Source organism: Protopterus annectens, chromosome 12.part0 (genome assembly GCF_019279795.1).
Source record: "Protopterus annectens isolate FY-2018-M chromosome 12.part0, PAN1.0, whole genome shotgun sequence".
Taxonomy (NCBI): domain Eukaryota; kingdom Metazoa; phylum Chordata; order Ceratodontiformes; family Protopteridae; genus Protopterus; species Protopterus annectens.
The window spans coordinates 179,883,042-179,895,954 of record NC_056746.1 but is presented as its reverse complement, the minus strand read 5'-3'; the positions used below and the strand labels follow the sequence as shown (position 1 = coordinate 179,895,954).

The 12,913-nt window shown below is 44.0% G+C and overlaps 1 protein-coding gene across 8 annotated transcripts in view; it reads right to left on the bottom strand.

The window, feature by feature from the left end:
- Positions 1–12,913, bottom strand: part of TRAF7 (TNF receptor associated factor 7) — a 1,047,901-nt gene that overhangs the window by 440,756 nt on the left and 594,232 nt on the right. For all 8 annotated transcript variants that reach the window (XM_044089204.1, XM_044089203.1, XM_044089206.1 and 5 more), the window contains one exon: positions 913–1,096. In XM_044089204.1, the coding sequence (XP_043945139.1) occupies positions 913–1,096 (184 nt within the window). The remainder of the gene's footprint in view (positions 1–912; positions 1,097–12,913) is intronic.

Sequence of the window (12,913 nt, the reverse complement as noted above, 5' to 3'; positions counted from 1 at the left end):
CTGTGCTTGACCTTAAAATGTTGAATGAAATGCCATATCATATACAATATCTTCTTCACTTCTTGAACGTTTACCAATGAATAAAAAAAAAAAAAAAATAACTGAGAAAGAAAGTCCAAAGTACATACTTCCCTATCAAAATTTTACTATCACCTACATTCTTTACGTTTCTTTTTTGCCTTATTCTCTTGAAGAACACAGTCCCCTTGCAATAAAACTGATTTTAAAATTTACTGCTGTTTACTTGTAGTGTTTACTCTACTACATGTACAGTCAATAAATGTAAACTGTAGCACATAGTGGGATTACACTGCTAGTTATCTAATCAACACACCAAAATGTAACTTGCTGAAAAAAATCCAAAATATGGATCTCACTGAAAATTAATCTTGAAATAAACACGTAGCAGGGACTGGGAGGATAACTCTTTAACTTCAAAGCCACAAAACATTGAAGAAAAGCAGGGAAAATGAAGATTCCGTTATCCTGAGGTTGCACAATTCTGGAGCTAAAATAAATAATTAACATTTATACAAATGTTAAATATGCTTAGGTAAAAATCAAAGCTCAGTGAAATCTATTAGGGGGAATTAAGTTTACGTAATCTCTACATCACTCAGCTTAGGAAGGCCTGTCCCAGACTATGCAAAACACACACTGTCTCCCATTAAGTATTTTATGCTATGGAAAGGCAAGTCATAAATACATGGTTTATTAAAACTGTACAGCCCCCAACAACAGTACCTGGTGGTGGCAGTACATTTTTAAAATAAGTCTACACAAAAAGTGTGAAAATACGATCTACTTACAGACCAATGGAAAAGAGAAGCCACAGAAGAAAGACATATGAATCAAAATGCAATTCATAGCCTAACTATTTACTCTTTTTTAGAAAACTAAAATAATACTCACTTCCTGGAACTCATTTTAATTGTAAATGGGCATCCTTCAGGGTCCACCTCAAATGTTCCAGGTTTTCCATTAGACGTTGGTCGACAGCCATATTTACAGTGTATAAACAGCTCCCCAATTTGTTCTGCCACAGCAATATTATTAACTACTACATTTAATTTGGCATTGTCCACTGGGCACTTGTCTGTAAGAAGAAAAAAACAATTATCTGTAGGATGCATTTGCTGTAAACAAAAAGTACAGTTGTGTACACTTACCATAAATGTACATGTTCAAGTGTATTCACTGTTGCAGTCATTACATTTGGGTAATCTGCTGGCAGGTTGCTCTCAGTCGGCCTGATTAACAAAGTCTTGGGTCCTGCATCAGTTGCTGTCCCTTCTTCCATGACGTCAAGTCGTCAGGGGTATAAAACATGCAGCCGACACCATTACATCAGTTTTTCTTGCCCCAGATGTCAGGTGCCCCCCAAATGGGGAGCAAATAAAATTAAAAACACAAAGATATACCTCCAACCAAAAGCAAATACACCAAAAAGGCTTTTAAGCATAGTAAAAGAAAATAGAGGTATAGTAAGAGAAAAACAGGGGGCTGGAGTGAGGGTAACCAGGACTGCAACAGTGAATACACTCGAACATCTAAATTTATGGTAAGTGTACACAACTGTACTATGTTTTTCGTATTTCACTGTTGCAGTCATTACATTTGGGTAGATTCCCAAAGCTATGGTTGGGAGGATGGATTTATACAGCATTAGGACCGGCTATAAGGCCCTACAAGACTGCAGTGGCAAAGCCAGCTCTGGATTTAGAGAAAACTGGTAAATGATAATGCCTGGTGAAAGTATGTACTGAACTCCAGGTAGCAGCTTCTAGAAAATCCCTGGTAGGAACACCTCTGAGAAAGGCTGCAGAAGCAGATGCAGCCCTGGTAGAATGAGATCTGATCCCCTGGGGGATAGGTATTCCATGGTGCTTATAGCAGAAATGAATGCAATGGCTTATCCATTTAGAAATGGTTTGTTTTGAAATAGCCTTCCCCTCTGCCCCAGCAGCAAATGCCACTAGCAATTGTTCAGATTTTCTTCTAAATTTAGTTCTGTCCAAGTAGAATCTAAGTTGTCTGTGCACGTCCAAGGAATGCAGAATCCATTCCCCTTTGTTTTGTGGATTGGGATAGAAGGTTGGCAAATGAATGGACTGGTTAAGAGCCACACTGGAAACCACCTTGGGCATGAAGGATGGATTGGCCCTCAGAGATACCCTGTCCACATGAAAGATGATGAAAGGCTCCACTGCCATAAGGACCTGTTAATTCAGATATCCTTCTAGCTGAAGTGATTGCTAAGAGGAAGGCTGTTTTCCAAGAAAGAAATTTTAAGTCTGCAGTAGCAGCTGGCTCGAAAGGAGGTAAAGTGAGCTTTTCCAACAAAAAGTTAAGGTCCCAGGCAGGGGTGGAAGCTCTCCTGGGTGGTCTCAAGTTCTTTGCCCCTCTGAGATACTGTTTGAGCAGGGGATGAGAAAAGAGGGGTGGTTCTGTGTTAAAGTGAGCTGAAATAGCTGAAGCATGGATTTTAAGAGAGGAAAAGGACAGGCCCTTGTGAAGCATCTCAGTTAAGCATTGCAAAATATGAGGTAAATTGGGCGCTGCATTGCTCATCCCTAAAGATGGGTTCCAGGCACAGAATCTTTTCCATTTGTCAGCATAAGATTTTCTAGTACTAGGTCTTCTCGCCTCCAAGATGATGTCCATCACAGGTTTGCTGAGGGATGCTAAGGGTGAATTTAAGTGATTAGCCAAGCTGCAAGGTCCAATGTTGGGAGCGGAGGGTGCAGAATTTGGTTCTCCTGCTGAGACAGTAAGGAAGGTGTCTGAGGCAGGTGCCATGGAGATATTTGTGCCACACTGTGCAAGAGTGGGTACCAGTGTTGGCATGGCCAGTCTGGAGCAATCAAAATCATTTTTGGTTTGTCCTGTTTGACTTTTAGCATAACTTTGGAGAGCAGAAGCAGAGGGGGAAAGGCGTAGACTGATAGGTTTTTCCAGCTGAAGGACAGAACATCCACTTTCCAGGCTTTTTTGTGAGGAGTCCTTGTGCAAAATTTGTCCAACTGGTAGTTCGGGGGGAGGCAAATAGATCTGTCTGGGCTCCCCCATTTGCTTGTCAACATGTTGAAAATCTGTGGTTCCAGTTTCCACTCGTGTGGGTCCATGAGATTTCTGCTTAGTCCATCTGCCAGTGTATTCAGTTCTCCTGACAGGAACTGAGCTTGTAGTTGCATTTGGTAGCTCAAGGCCGTGTTCCACAATGCCATGGCTAGTCTGCAGAGGGGGTAGGAATGTGTACCCCCTGCTTGTTTATGTACCACATAACAGTGGTGTTGTCCATCTTCACCATTAGTTGTCCTGGATGAATGTAGTCCTTGAAGGCTGTCAGAGCATTCTGTACAGCTAACATTTCTTTTTGATTGATTATGTAGGTGAATTTGATTTGGGTTCCATTTGCCCTGAATGCACTTCCCTGCCAGGTGAGCCCCCCATGCATAGTCTGATGTGTCTGTAGTTAGGGTTTGGGTGGCAAGGGGTAGTGTGAATGGCAGTCCCTTGTTTTGGTGTCAGGCCTCTGCCCACCATAGGAACTCCAGGTGTAGACAAGGTATGATAGGAATCATTGTTTCCAGGCTGTGACAATGCTGACTCCATAGACTTTTTAAGTACCACTGAAGTTTCCTCATATGCAGTCTTGCATATGGAATTAGAAGAATGCAGGAGGCCATGAACCCCAAGGCTTGTAGTACTTGTCTTGCAGATAGCAGGGTTTTTGTGGCCACTTGTTTTAAGTAAGTTACCAAATGAATTTGCTTTTCTGGCATGAGGAAAGCCACCTGGGCAGTTGTATTCAAGCTTGCACCCAGGAATGTAATCTGTTGAGAGGGTACCAGTTGTGATTTCTTTTCATTTATGGTGTACCCTAGACAAGTTAGAACCCTTTTTACAAACGCCAGATGATTTATAAGTATGGCTTGGTTTTCTGCCTGTATTAGACAATCGTCCAGGAATGGATATATTTGAATATTTCTTTGCCTGCAAAATGCAATTACTGGAGCCAGGCACTTTATGAATACCCTGGGCGCAGTAGACAAGCCAAAGGGCAGTGCAGAGAACTGATAATGCAAGTAGCCTGCTTTGAAGCATAGGTATAGTCTGCAAGATTCCCTGATTGGGATATGCAGGTAAGCTTCTTTTAAATCTAGAGGTGCCAACCAGGCATCTTTGCCTAGCATATGAAGAGTCAGCATCTTGAATTTTGGAATGTCCAGAAAGGTGTTTAGAGTAGACAGGTCCAGAATTGGATGCCATGATTTGTCTTTTCTGGGTACCAGGAAAAGCCTGGAATAGAAACCTTGTCCCTTTTCCTCTTCTGGTACCGGTTGAATAGCCCCCATGTTTAAGAGGGAAAGTACTTGTTTCTGAGCCTCTGCCCACTGATTTGGGGGCAGGTCGGGCCACCCGTTTGGTGTTGGCAACGTGTGGAAATGAAAACTGTATCCCTGGGACACTATATTTAAAACCCATTTATCCTGGGTTATGAGTTCCCAGTTTTTTGCATGAAGAGCAATCTTTCCCCCCCAAAGGGGCAGCTAAAAGGTAAGTGCTTGGTAATTTTAAAGGAAAGTCATTGAGACTGTTTACCATGGGGGGGTGTCTTGTTATTTCCAGATTTGGAAGTGGAGGCCCCCCATTGCTTAGTTATGAGAGTCCCTTGGGACTGAAACCTGGTGCTTTTGGTGTGTCTGGGTTTGGCTTGAGTAGATCTGGAAGGAGTTGGAAAGGACCAGTTCTTAGTAGGCCAGTGCCTACTAAATCTTGGAGGTTGCACTTGTGAGAAATCTTTTACAGTTTGCATAGATTTAGCTTTATCTTCCATCTTTTTTAGAACTTCTTCAGCCTTGTTGCCAAACAGGCGGTCCTGATTTAAAGGAGCATCCAACAATTTTGCTTTAACATGATCAGGCAGAGATTGCTCCTTAAGCCAAGCATGCCTTCTAAGCACGGACCCAGTAACAGCAGCCCTGCAAGAGGCCTCTAAAGAATCAAAACCACATTGCAAAGTATGTTTTCCAACTTGTTCAGCAGAATGCAATAAATCCTGTAAATCTTTATTTTCCACACAGTCAGAAATCAACATCATTTTCTGTCTGAGCAGTCCCGCAATATGCTGTTGATAGTTTAGCATATGAAATTGGCAGTTTAAAGCCCTGATTGCAAGGTTGCAGAAGTATAAACCTTTTTACCCCATCTATCCAGCGCCCTGGAGTCTCTATCAGAAGGGGTAGGATTTTTAGCAGTAGAAGCCTTAATGCCCTTGGGCGCCTGACAAATGGTTTCTGGATCCGCAACAGGATTTTTGAAAAGGAACTTGTGTGACTCAGGAACCCTGTAGTATCTGTCAGGTTTACTGGGAGCCGGAGGCAGGGAATCAGGGGCCATACTGGATTCCGAAAACACATCATCAATAATGTCTAGTACAGGAGGTATAGCCAAAGGCGTATGCTGAGGTAGAAGGAGGAAATCCCTAAGCCTCTTTTTAGATTCAGAAAATTCCTGACTTTCCCAGTGGAAATGCATAGTCAAGCTCAGTCTTAGGCCTCTTAGAAGGGGCGGGCTGACTACTCCTGATTACAGTAATAAGATCTTCAGTCATTTTGATCATTTGTTTTTTAGGCATAGGGGCCTGAACATGTGGTCTGGGCATCGTTTTTTTAGACCTAGATCGAGATTTAGGCCTTACAATAGAAGGTGGAGTTGGTTTAATATGCAAGTCCGTAGGCCTGAATACACCCTCAGAAACCGGTGCCTGCACAGCGGCTCTGGACCCATCCAAGGTAGAGACATCCACGGGTTCCATAGGTGAAGCATCTCGTGGCATACCGGACTCTGAATGGGTCTCAGTAGAGGCCTGCGAGTCAGAAGTAGCGGGTATCAGGGGCTGCGAAAGCGCCTCACTGAGTACTGGCGAACTGGCGACTGGCTTAGGAGAAGCGTCGTCGGCAGTTTTGGACCTCGACGGCCTGTCTCTGTCTTTTTCTTTGTGTTTTTTTGGAATTCCGGTAGTCGGATGGCTAACCAACATAATTTCTGGATAATTAAACCGAGAACTGAAATATTTAGAGGCAAAAATGTACCAACAACGGATAGTGCGCTGACTAAATAAAGCACAAAACCGACAGCAAGGTAATTCATGGTCAGGGCCTAGGCAAGGAATACAGTACAAATGAAAATCTTTGAGGTATTTGCTTTCCACAAGTAATGCAATTATTAACTTTTATTGACATCGGTAAGGAGCAAGAAAAAGTTTCGCCAACGGGGTACTTAGCTTTAAGTTGAAAACTTTGGTTCTGAAACTCGAAAACAAAAATTTCAGCTGTTGGCCGACAGGCACTTGCGAACTGCTTCTGCTTCGGGCACCGCACGGCAAGAAAGACTGATGTATAGCGTCGGCTGCATGTTTTATACCCCTGACGACCTGACGTCATGGAAGAAGGGACAGCAACCGACGCAGGACCCAAGACTTTGTTAATCAGGCCGACTGTGGGCAACCTGCCAGCAGACTACCCAAATGTAATGACTGCAACAGTGAAACACGAAGAACATGTAAGCAGTATCTGGAAAGAGTGCTGGGTAACTCATACACAGCATGGTGAAGTCTGACATGAGAAAAGTACAGTTTTGTACCTACCATAAATGTAGATGTTCGAGTGCTAATACAGCTGCAGTAATCACAGATGGGTTCTCTGCTGTCAGGCGGGTCCTCGGTCGGCCGAATTCCAAAATCTAGGTCCGGCATCGGTTGTTGTCGCTTTCTCTCCTGACGTCAGTGAGGCCGGAGTATATAAGACACAGCCGACGCCATGTTCTTCAGTCATTCTTGCCCCAGATGTTAGGTGCCCCAGAAGGAAGGCAATACATAAATTATATATGTATATATACATGCAATGCAATATAATCCAAAATCAGTAGTTGCAAGGAAATAAACCATAGAAGGATAACCCAGTCAGGTTGTATGAAGAGGGGGTTAGGCCCCATGCCTTTACCAAGTGGGGAAGGAGGGAGGGAAACCTGTACTGCAGCTGCATTAGCACTCGAACATCTACATTTATGGTAGGTACAAAACTGTACTATGTTCATCGTGCATACAGCTGCAGTAATCACAGATGGGTAGAGTCCCAAAGCTACGCACAGGGTGGTAGGTACTAGGTGGAACTGGGATGAGCCAGAATACCCTGCAACACAGCAGTGGCAAAGCCTGCTCTAGTTTTGGAGTATAAAGGCAGGTGGTAGTGTTTTGTGAAGGTATGTACAGAACTCCAAGTGGCTGCCTCCAAAATATCTTTGGTAGGAACTCCTCTGAGGAAGGCTGTAGAGGTAGCTGTAGCCCTGGTGGAGTGGGATCTGACGCCTGTGGGAACAGATTTCCCATGATAGGAATAACAAAACCGTATGCAGTGGCCTATCCACTTTGAAACTGTCTGCTTGGTAACTGGCTTCCCTTGAGCCCCTACAGCATAGGACACAAAAAGTTGTTCTGATTTCCTGAAGGACTTTGTTCTGTCCAAATAATAACGTAGCTGCCTATGGATGTCTAAAGAGTGTAGCAGCCTTTCCCCTTTGTTTGAGGATTGGGGTAAAAGGTAGGTAAGTGTATGGCTTGATTTAAAGCTACCCTGGATACCACTTTAGGCATAAATGACGGGTTGGTACGAAGGGAAACCCTGTCCTGATGGAAGATGAGAAAGGGCTGCACCGCCATGAGGGCCTGTAGTTCCGAAACCCTACGAGCTGAAGTGATGGCCAGAAGGAAGGCTGTTTTCCAGGACAAATATTGCAAATCTGTTGAGGCAGCTGGTTCAAAAGGAGGCAATGTTCATTTTTCTAGAATGTAATTAAGATCCCAGGCTGGTATTGGTTGTTTCCTTGGTGGTCTTATATTCTTAGCCCCTCTGAGGAACCGTCGTAAGAGTGGGTGAGAAAATAAAGGTGGATCCGTGTTGAATTCTGCAGAAATGGCTGAGGCATGGATTTTTATGGAAGAAAATGAAAGTCCACTGTTCAGCAGCTCAGCTAGATACTGTAATACCCGAGGCAAATTCAGTTTTCTAGGGTCCTGGCCTTTTTTCTCATTCCAAGAGCAAAACCATTTCCATTTTGCGGAGTAAGCCTTTCTAGTAGATGGCCTTCTGACCTCCAAAATGACATCCTGCACCTCCTTGGAGAGTAGGGTCTGTTGTGGTGTTAAGGAATTTTCCATGCAGTGAGATTGAGTGTTTTCAGCTGACTGTGAAGAGTTTTGTAGCTGTGCTGAGTCAGCAGAAGAGGCATTAGAGGTAGGGACCAGGGAGGAGTATGTGTTAGGCTCCTCAGGAGCAGGTACCAGTGTTGCCTTGGCCAATCTGGAGCAATCAGTATCATCTTCGGTTTGTCTGCTCTTGCTTTCAAGAGCACCTTGGGCAGAAGAGGCAGAGGTGGGAAAGCGTAAACTGTCCATGCTGTCCAACTGAATGAAAGGGCGTCCACTCTCCAGGCCTTTGGATGGAAGGTCCTCGAACAAAACTTTTCCAATTGATGATTCCTGTGGGAGGCAAAAAGATCTATGTCTGGCCTCCCCCACGCTTGGATTATCTCTGTAAACACCTGAGGATGCAACTTCCATTCGTGTGGATCTGTCATATTTCTGCTTAGATTGTCTGCCAGCGTGTTTTCCAATCCTGGCAAGTACTGTGCTTGAAGTTCGATTTGCCATTCCAGAGCCAAGTTCCAAAGAGTCATGGCTAGTCTGCACAAGGGGTATGAATGTGTTCCTCCTTGTTTGTTTATGTACCACATTGCTGTGGTGTTGTCTGTTCTTATCAGTAATTGTCCTGGATGCAGGAGGTCCTTGAAAGCTGTAATTGCATTTATTACTGCTAGCATTTCTTTTTGATTGATGTGAAGGTGCTTTTCCTTTTGGGACCATTTGCCCTGAATGCACCTGTCTGTCATGTGCGCCACCCAGGTGTAGTCTGAGGCGTCTGTTGTGATGACTTGATTTGCTTGAGGCTTGCTGAATGGGAGACCTGTGTTTGCTTGACATGCTTGGGCCCACCATAGAAATTCCTTTTGCAAACATGGAATTATTGGTATTATTGTTTCCAAACTGGCTGTGTTGAGACCATAGTTTTTTTAGGTACCATTGAAGTTTCCTCATATGCAACTTTGCACATGGGATTAAAAGAATGCAAGATGCCATGAAGCCCAGAGCCTGCAGGATTTTCCTTGCAGTAAGCCTGGTACATTTTGCTAGTATTTTGAAGTACTGAGTTAGTTGCCCCTGTTTTTCTGGCGTAAGATAGGCCATCTGGGTGTTTGTGTCCAAGTTGGCACCCAGGAAAGTTATTTTCTGAGATGGTGTTAGCCTGGATTTCTCTTTGTTGATTGTGTATCCCAGAGAATGCAGTAACCGTGTTACATAAGCCAGATGTTCCAGAAGTATGTGCTTGCTGTCCGCTTGGATCAGGCAGTCATCCAAATAAGGGTAAATTTGTATCCCTTGAAGTCTGCAGTAGGCAATCACTGATGCCAGGCATTTTGTGAATACTCTGGGCGCAGTAGATAAGCCAAAGGGCAATGCAGAGAATTGATAGTGGATTGAACCTGCAAGAAATCTGAGGTATCTTCTGCAGCTTTGTCTGATTGGGACATGCAGGTATGCCTCCTTGAGGTCCAATGTTACCAGCCAAAACTCCTTGCCCAGCATGGGAAGAAGCTGCTGTAATGTGAGCATCTTGAATTTTGGTGCAGTAAAATGTGTTTAGGATGGATAAGTCCAAAATGGGTCTCCAGTCGGTTCCTTTCCTTGGTACCAGAAAAAGTCTGGAATAAAAACCTTGACCTTGTTCGTGAGTAGGTACCTCTTGAATAGCTCTCATGCCTATGAGCTTTGAAATTTGTAGTTGTGCCTCTGCCCTTTGATTGTGTGGCAGGTTTGGCATGCCTCTCATTTTTGGAAGTGTGTGGAATTGAAATTTGTAGCCTCTGTTTATAACGTCCAGGATCCATTTGTCTGTTGTGACAATATGCCAATTTCTTGTAAATAATGACAGCTTTCCTCCCAAAGGTGCTGCCAGCTAAGACTTGCTTGGCATGGAAATGAGGGAGTCATTGAGTTTGTTTCCTGTATTGTTGTGCACTGTCTTCGCCACCTCTTGGTGCTGGAGTTTGCAATTGTCGGCCTCTATATGATCCTTGTGATTGCCCTCTGCCCCTTGTGCGTCTGTATCTACCTCTTTGGGGCTTGTCAGTGGCTGGAAAGGACCAGTTCTTTGAAGGCCAATTTCTGCTAAAACGTGGTGGTTGGACCTGTAGAAAAGCTTTGACAGTTTGCATAGATTTGGCTTTTTCTTCCATTTTCCGTAATATCTCCTCAGCATTAGTACCAAACAGCACATCCTTTTGTAAAGGAGCATCTAGAAGTTTAGCTTTCACATGATCAGGCAAGCTTTGTTCCCTAAGCCAGGCATGTCTACGAATGATTGATCCTGTAGCAGCAGCTCTACTTGAGGCCTCTAGGGCATCATAGCCACATTGCAAGGTGTGTTTACCCACTTGCTCTGCACTATGCATCATATCCTGCAACTCCTTCAAATCTGGTTGTTCAGGTTGAGACATTTTATTCCTTAATTGTGATAACAGGAACTGTTGATATTTAAGCATATGAAACTGACAATTTAAGGCCCTCATGGCTAGGGTGGCCGAAGTATATACCTTTTTTCCCCACCTTTCTAAAGATCTTGACTCTCTTTCGGCAGGAAGTGGATTCTTAGCAGTAGAGGCCTTCAATCCCTTGGGGCCTTGAGAAATGGTTTCAGGGTCAGCATTATGGCTTTTGTAGAGAAACTGGTGAGAGTTAGGAACTCTGTAGTACCTATCAGGTTTGACTGGTGCAGGAGGCAGGGAATCCGGGTTAAGGCAAGCCTCCGAATAAACATCATCAAGTATGTCCAAGACAGGAGGTATCGCCAGAGGTCTGTGTTGAGGTAACAAAAGAAATTCCCTAAGTCTTTTCTTGGAATCGGAAAAGTCCTGGCCTTCCCAATGGAAGTGTTCCCTCAAAGTGTGCAAGGTTTCACCAAAGGAAAAATCCTCAGGAGGAGATACAGAAGGAATGGACTGCTCGGCATCCGAATCTTCAAAAGGGGAGTAACAGTGTTCCTCTACATCAGAATGTTCTGATAAAATGGAGCCCTGATCAGAAGAGGGAGAATCTTCCTCCACTCTGGGTCTCTTGTCTGGAGGGGGCGAGAACCCCTGATAAGAGTAATTAAATCCTCAGCCATTTTAAGCATCTGTTTTTTAGGCATGGGGCCTGGAGATGGGCCCTGTGCAACAGGCCTCTTGGGATGCCTGGCTGATTTGGATTTAGTAAAGGCCTTAATGGAAAAGGAAGATGAGGGTCTAAAGACACCATGGGTGGAAGTGGACCTGTCCACATAAGGAGGCTCAACACTCACAATGGCTTCAGTGGTTGTAGTCTGGGAAAGGGCCGAGGTACCTGCGTTCTCGGTTACAGAAGACACCGCCAAAGGAGTGTCGTCGGTAGTCAGGGACTGCAAAGGCGTCTCGCTGAGAACCGGACCACGTGTAGCCGGTTTTGGTGTGGTGTCGGTGGGAACCGCGGACCTCGCGTGTCAGTCCTTGTCCTTGCGTTTTTTGGACAAAACGGTAGTCAGAGTCTCCGACGACATTTTATAATCAAAGGCTTTACCAAAAAAGTGTTGGGCGAATTCCGCCCGACGCTTAATAGTGCGTTTATTGAAAGTAGCGCAAAAGCGACAGCCCGAGACGTCGTGGTCTGGGCCTAAACAAGGTATGCAGAGTGAATGGAAATCCTTATGCGGTATTTGCTTCCCACAAGAAATACAATTATTAACTTTTTCTGACATCGGTCTGAGGCAAGAAAAGTTTCCCCAACGGGGTACTTAGCTTTAATGAAGACTTTGGTTTCCAATTTTTTCGTAATTCAGGAGCTGGCCGACCGGCACTTGCGAACTGCTTCTGCTTCGGGCACCGCGCGGCAAAAAAGACTGAAGAACATGGCGTCGGCTGTGTCTTATATACTCCGGCCTCACTGACATCAGGAGAGAAAGCGACAACAACCGACGCCGGACCTAGACTTTGGAATTCGGCCGACCGAGGACCCGCCTGACGGCAGAGAACCCATCTGTGATTACTGCAGCTGTATGCACGATGAACATCTCTGGGTATATTAAATTCAATGATGATTTAGTTATGTTCTGCAAACTAAGACAATTTCACAAATTATTATTTAGACTAAAATCACTACTTAAAAGAAACGTATAGGCTAATTTACTTGTTTGTACTTAAAGAATGCTTAGAGTACTTCTTCTCCCACGTAAAGCATTAACGGACTGGGAAAAACAAGAGAGAGATGTAGGGAAGCAGTCAACAACATAATCAGAATACCAACAGTCAGAAGCAGTGCTTCTTTCACTGAAACACCATTTGGGGACATGTTGAACTAAAGAGGTGTAATGTACTAGTATGACTAAAGAACATGCATGTGATTACTCACTATATCAGCAGAACTTTGAGAAGGCTACCTGGGTACTTCTTATTGCACTTGTTTTTCTCTTTCCCTTATAGCTCATGTTGAACGTAAATGCTCAGGGAGTACATACCTTCTTTGGTCCAAGGAAAGCATTACTATCCTGGGGCAAGGGGTGTACTTGCCTTCATGACTCGGTTTGTAACTGCCTCACAAACAGTGTTTTATACATGCAGAAATAAATTTAATTGACAAGGTTGCAAAGTTTAAAAACCTGAAGTTAACTTACAGAAAGTCCTACTATTAAAGGAAATGCAGCTAAGACATCCAGAGTAAGAGAGAATGGCTGGAAGAAAAAAAAATACATGCAACAATTTCAGGGTTCCTCTTCAAGCTCAG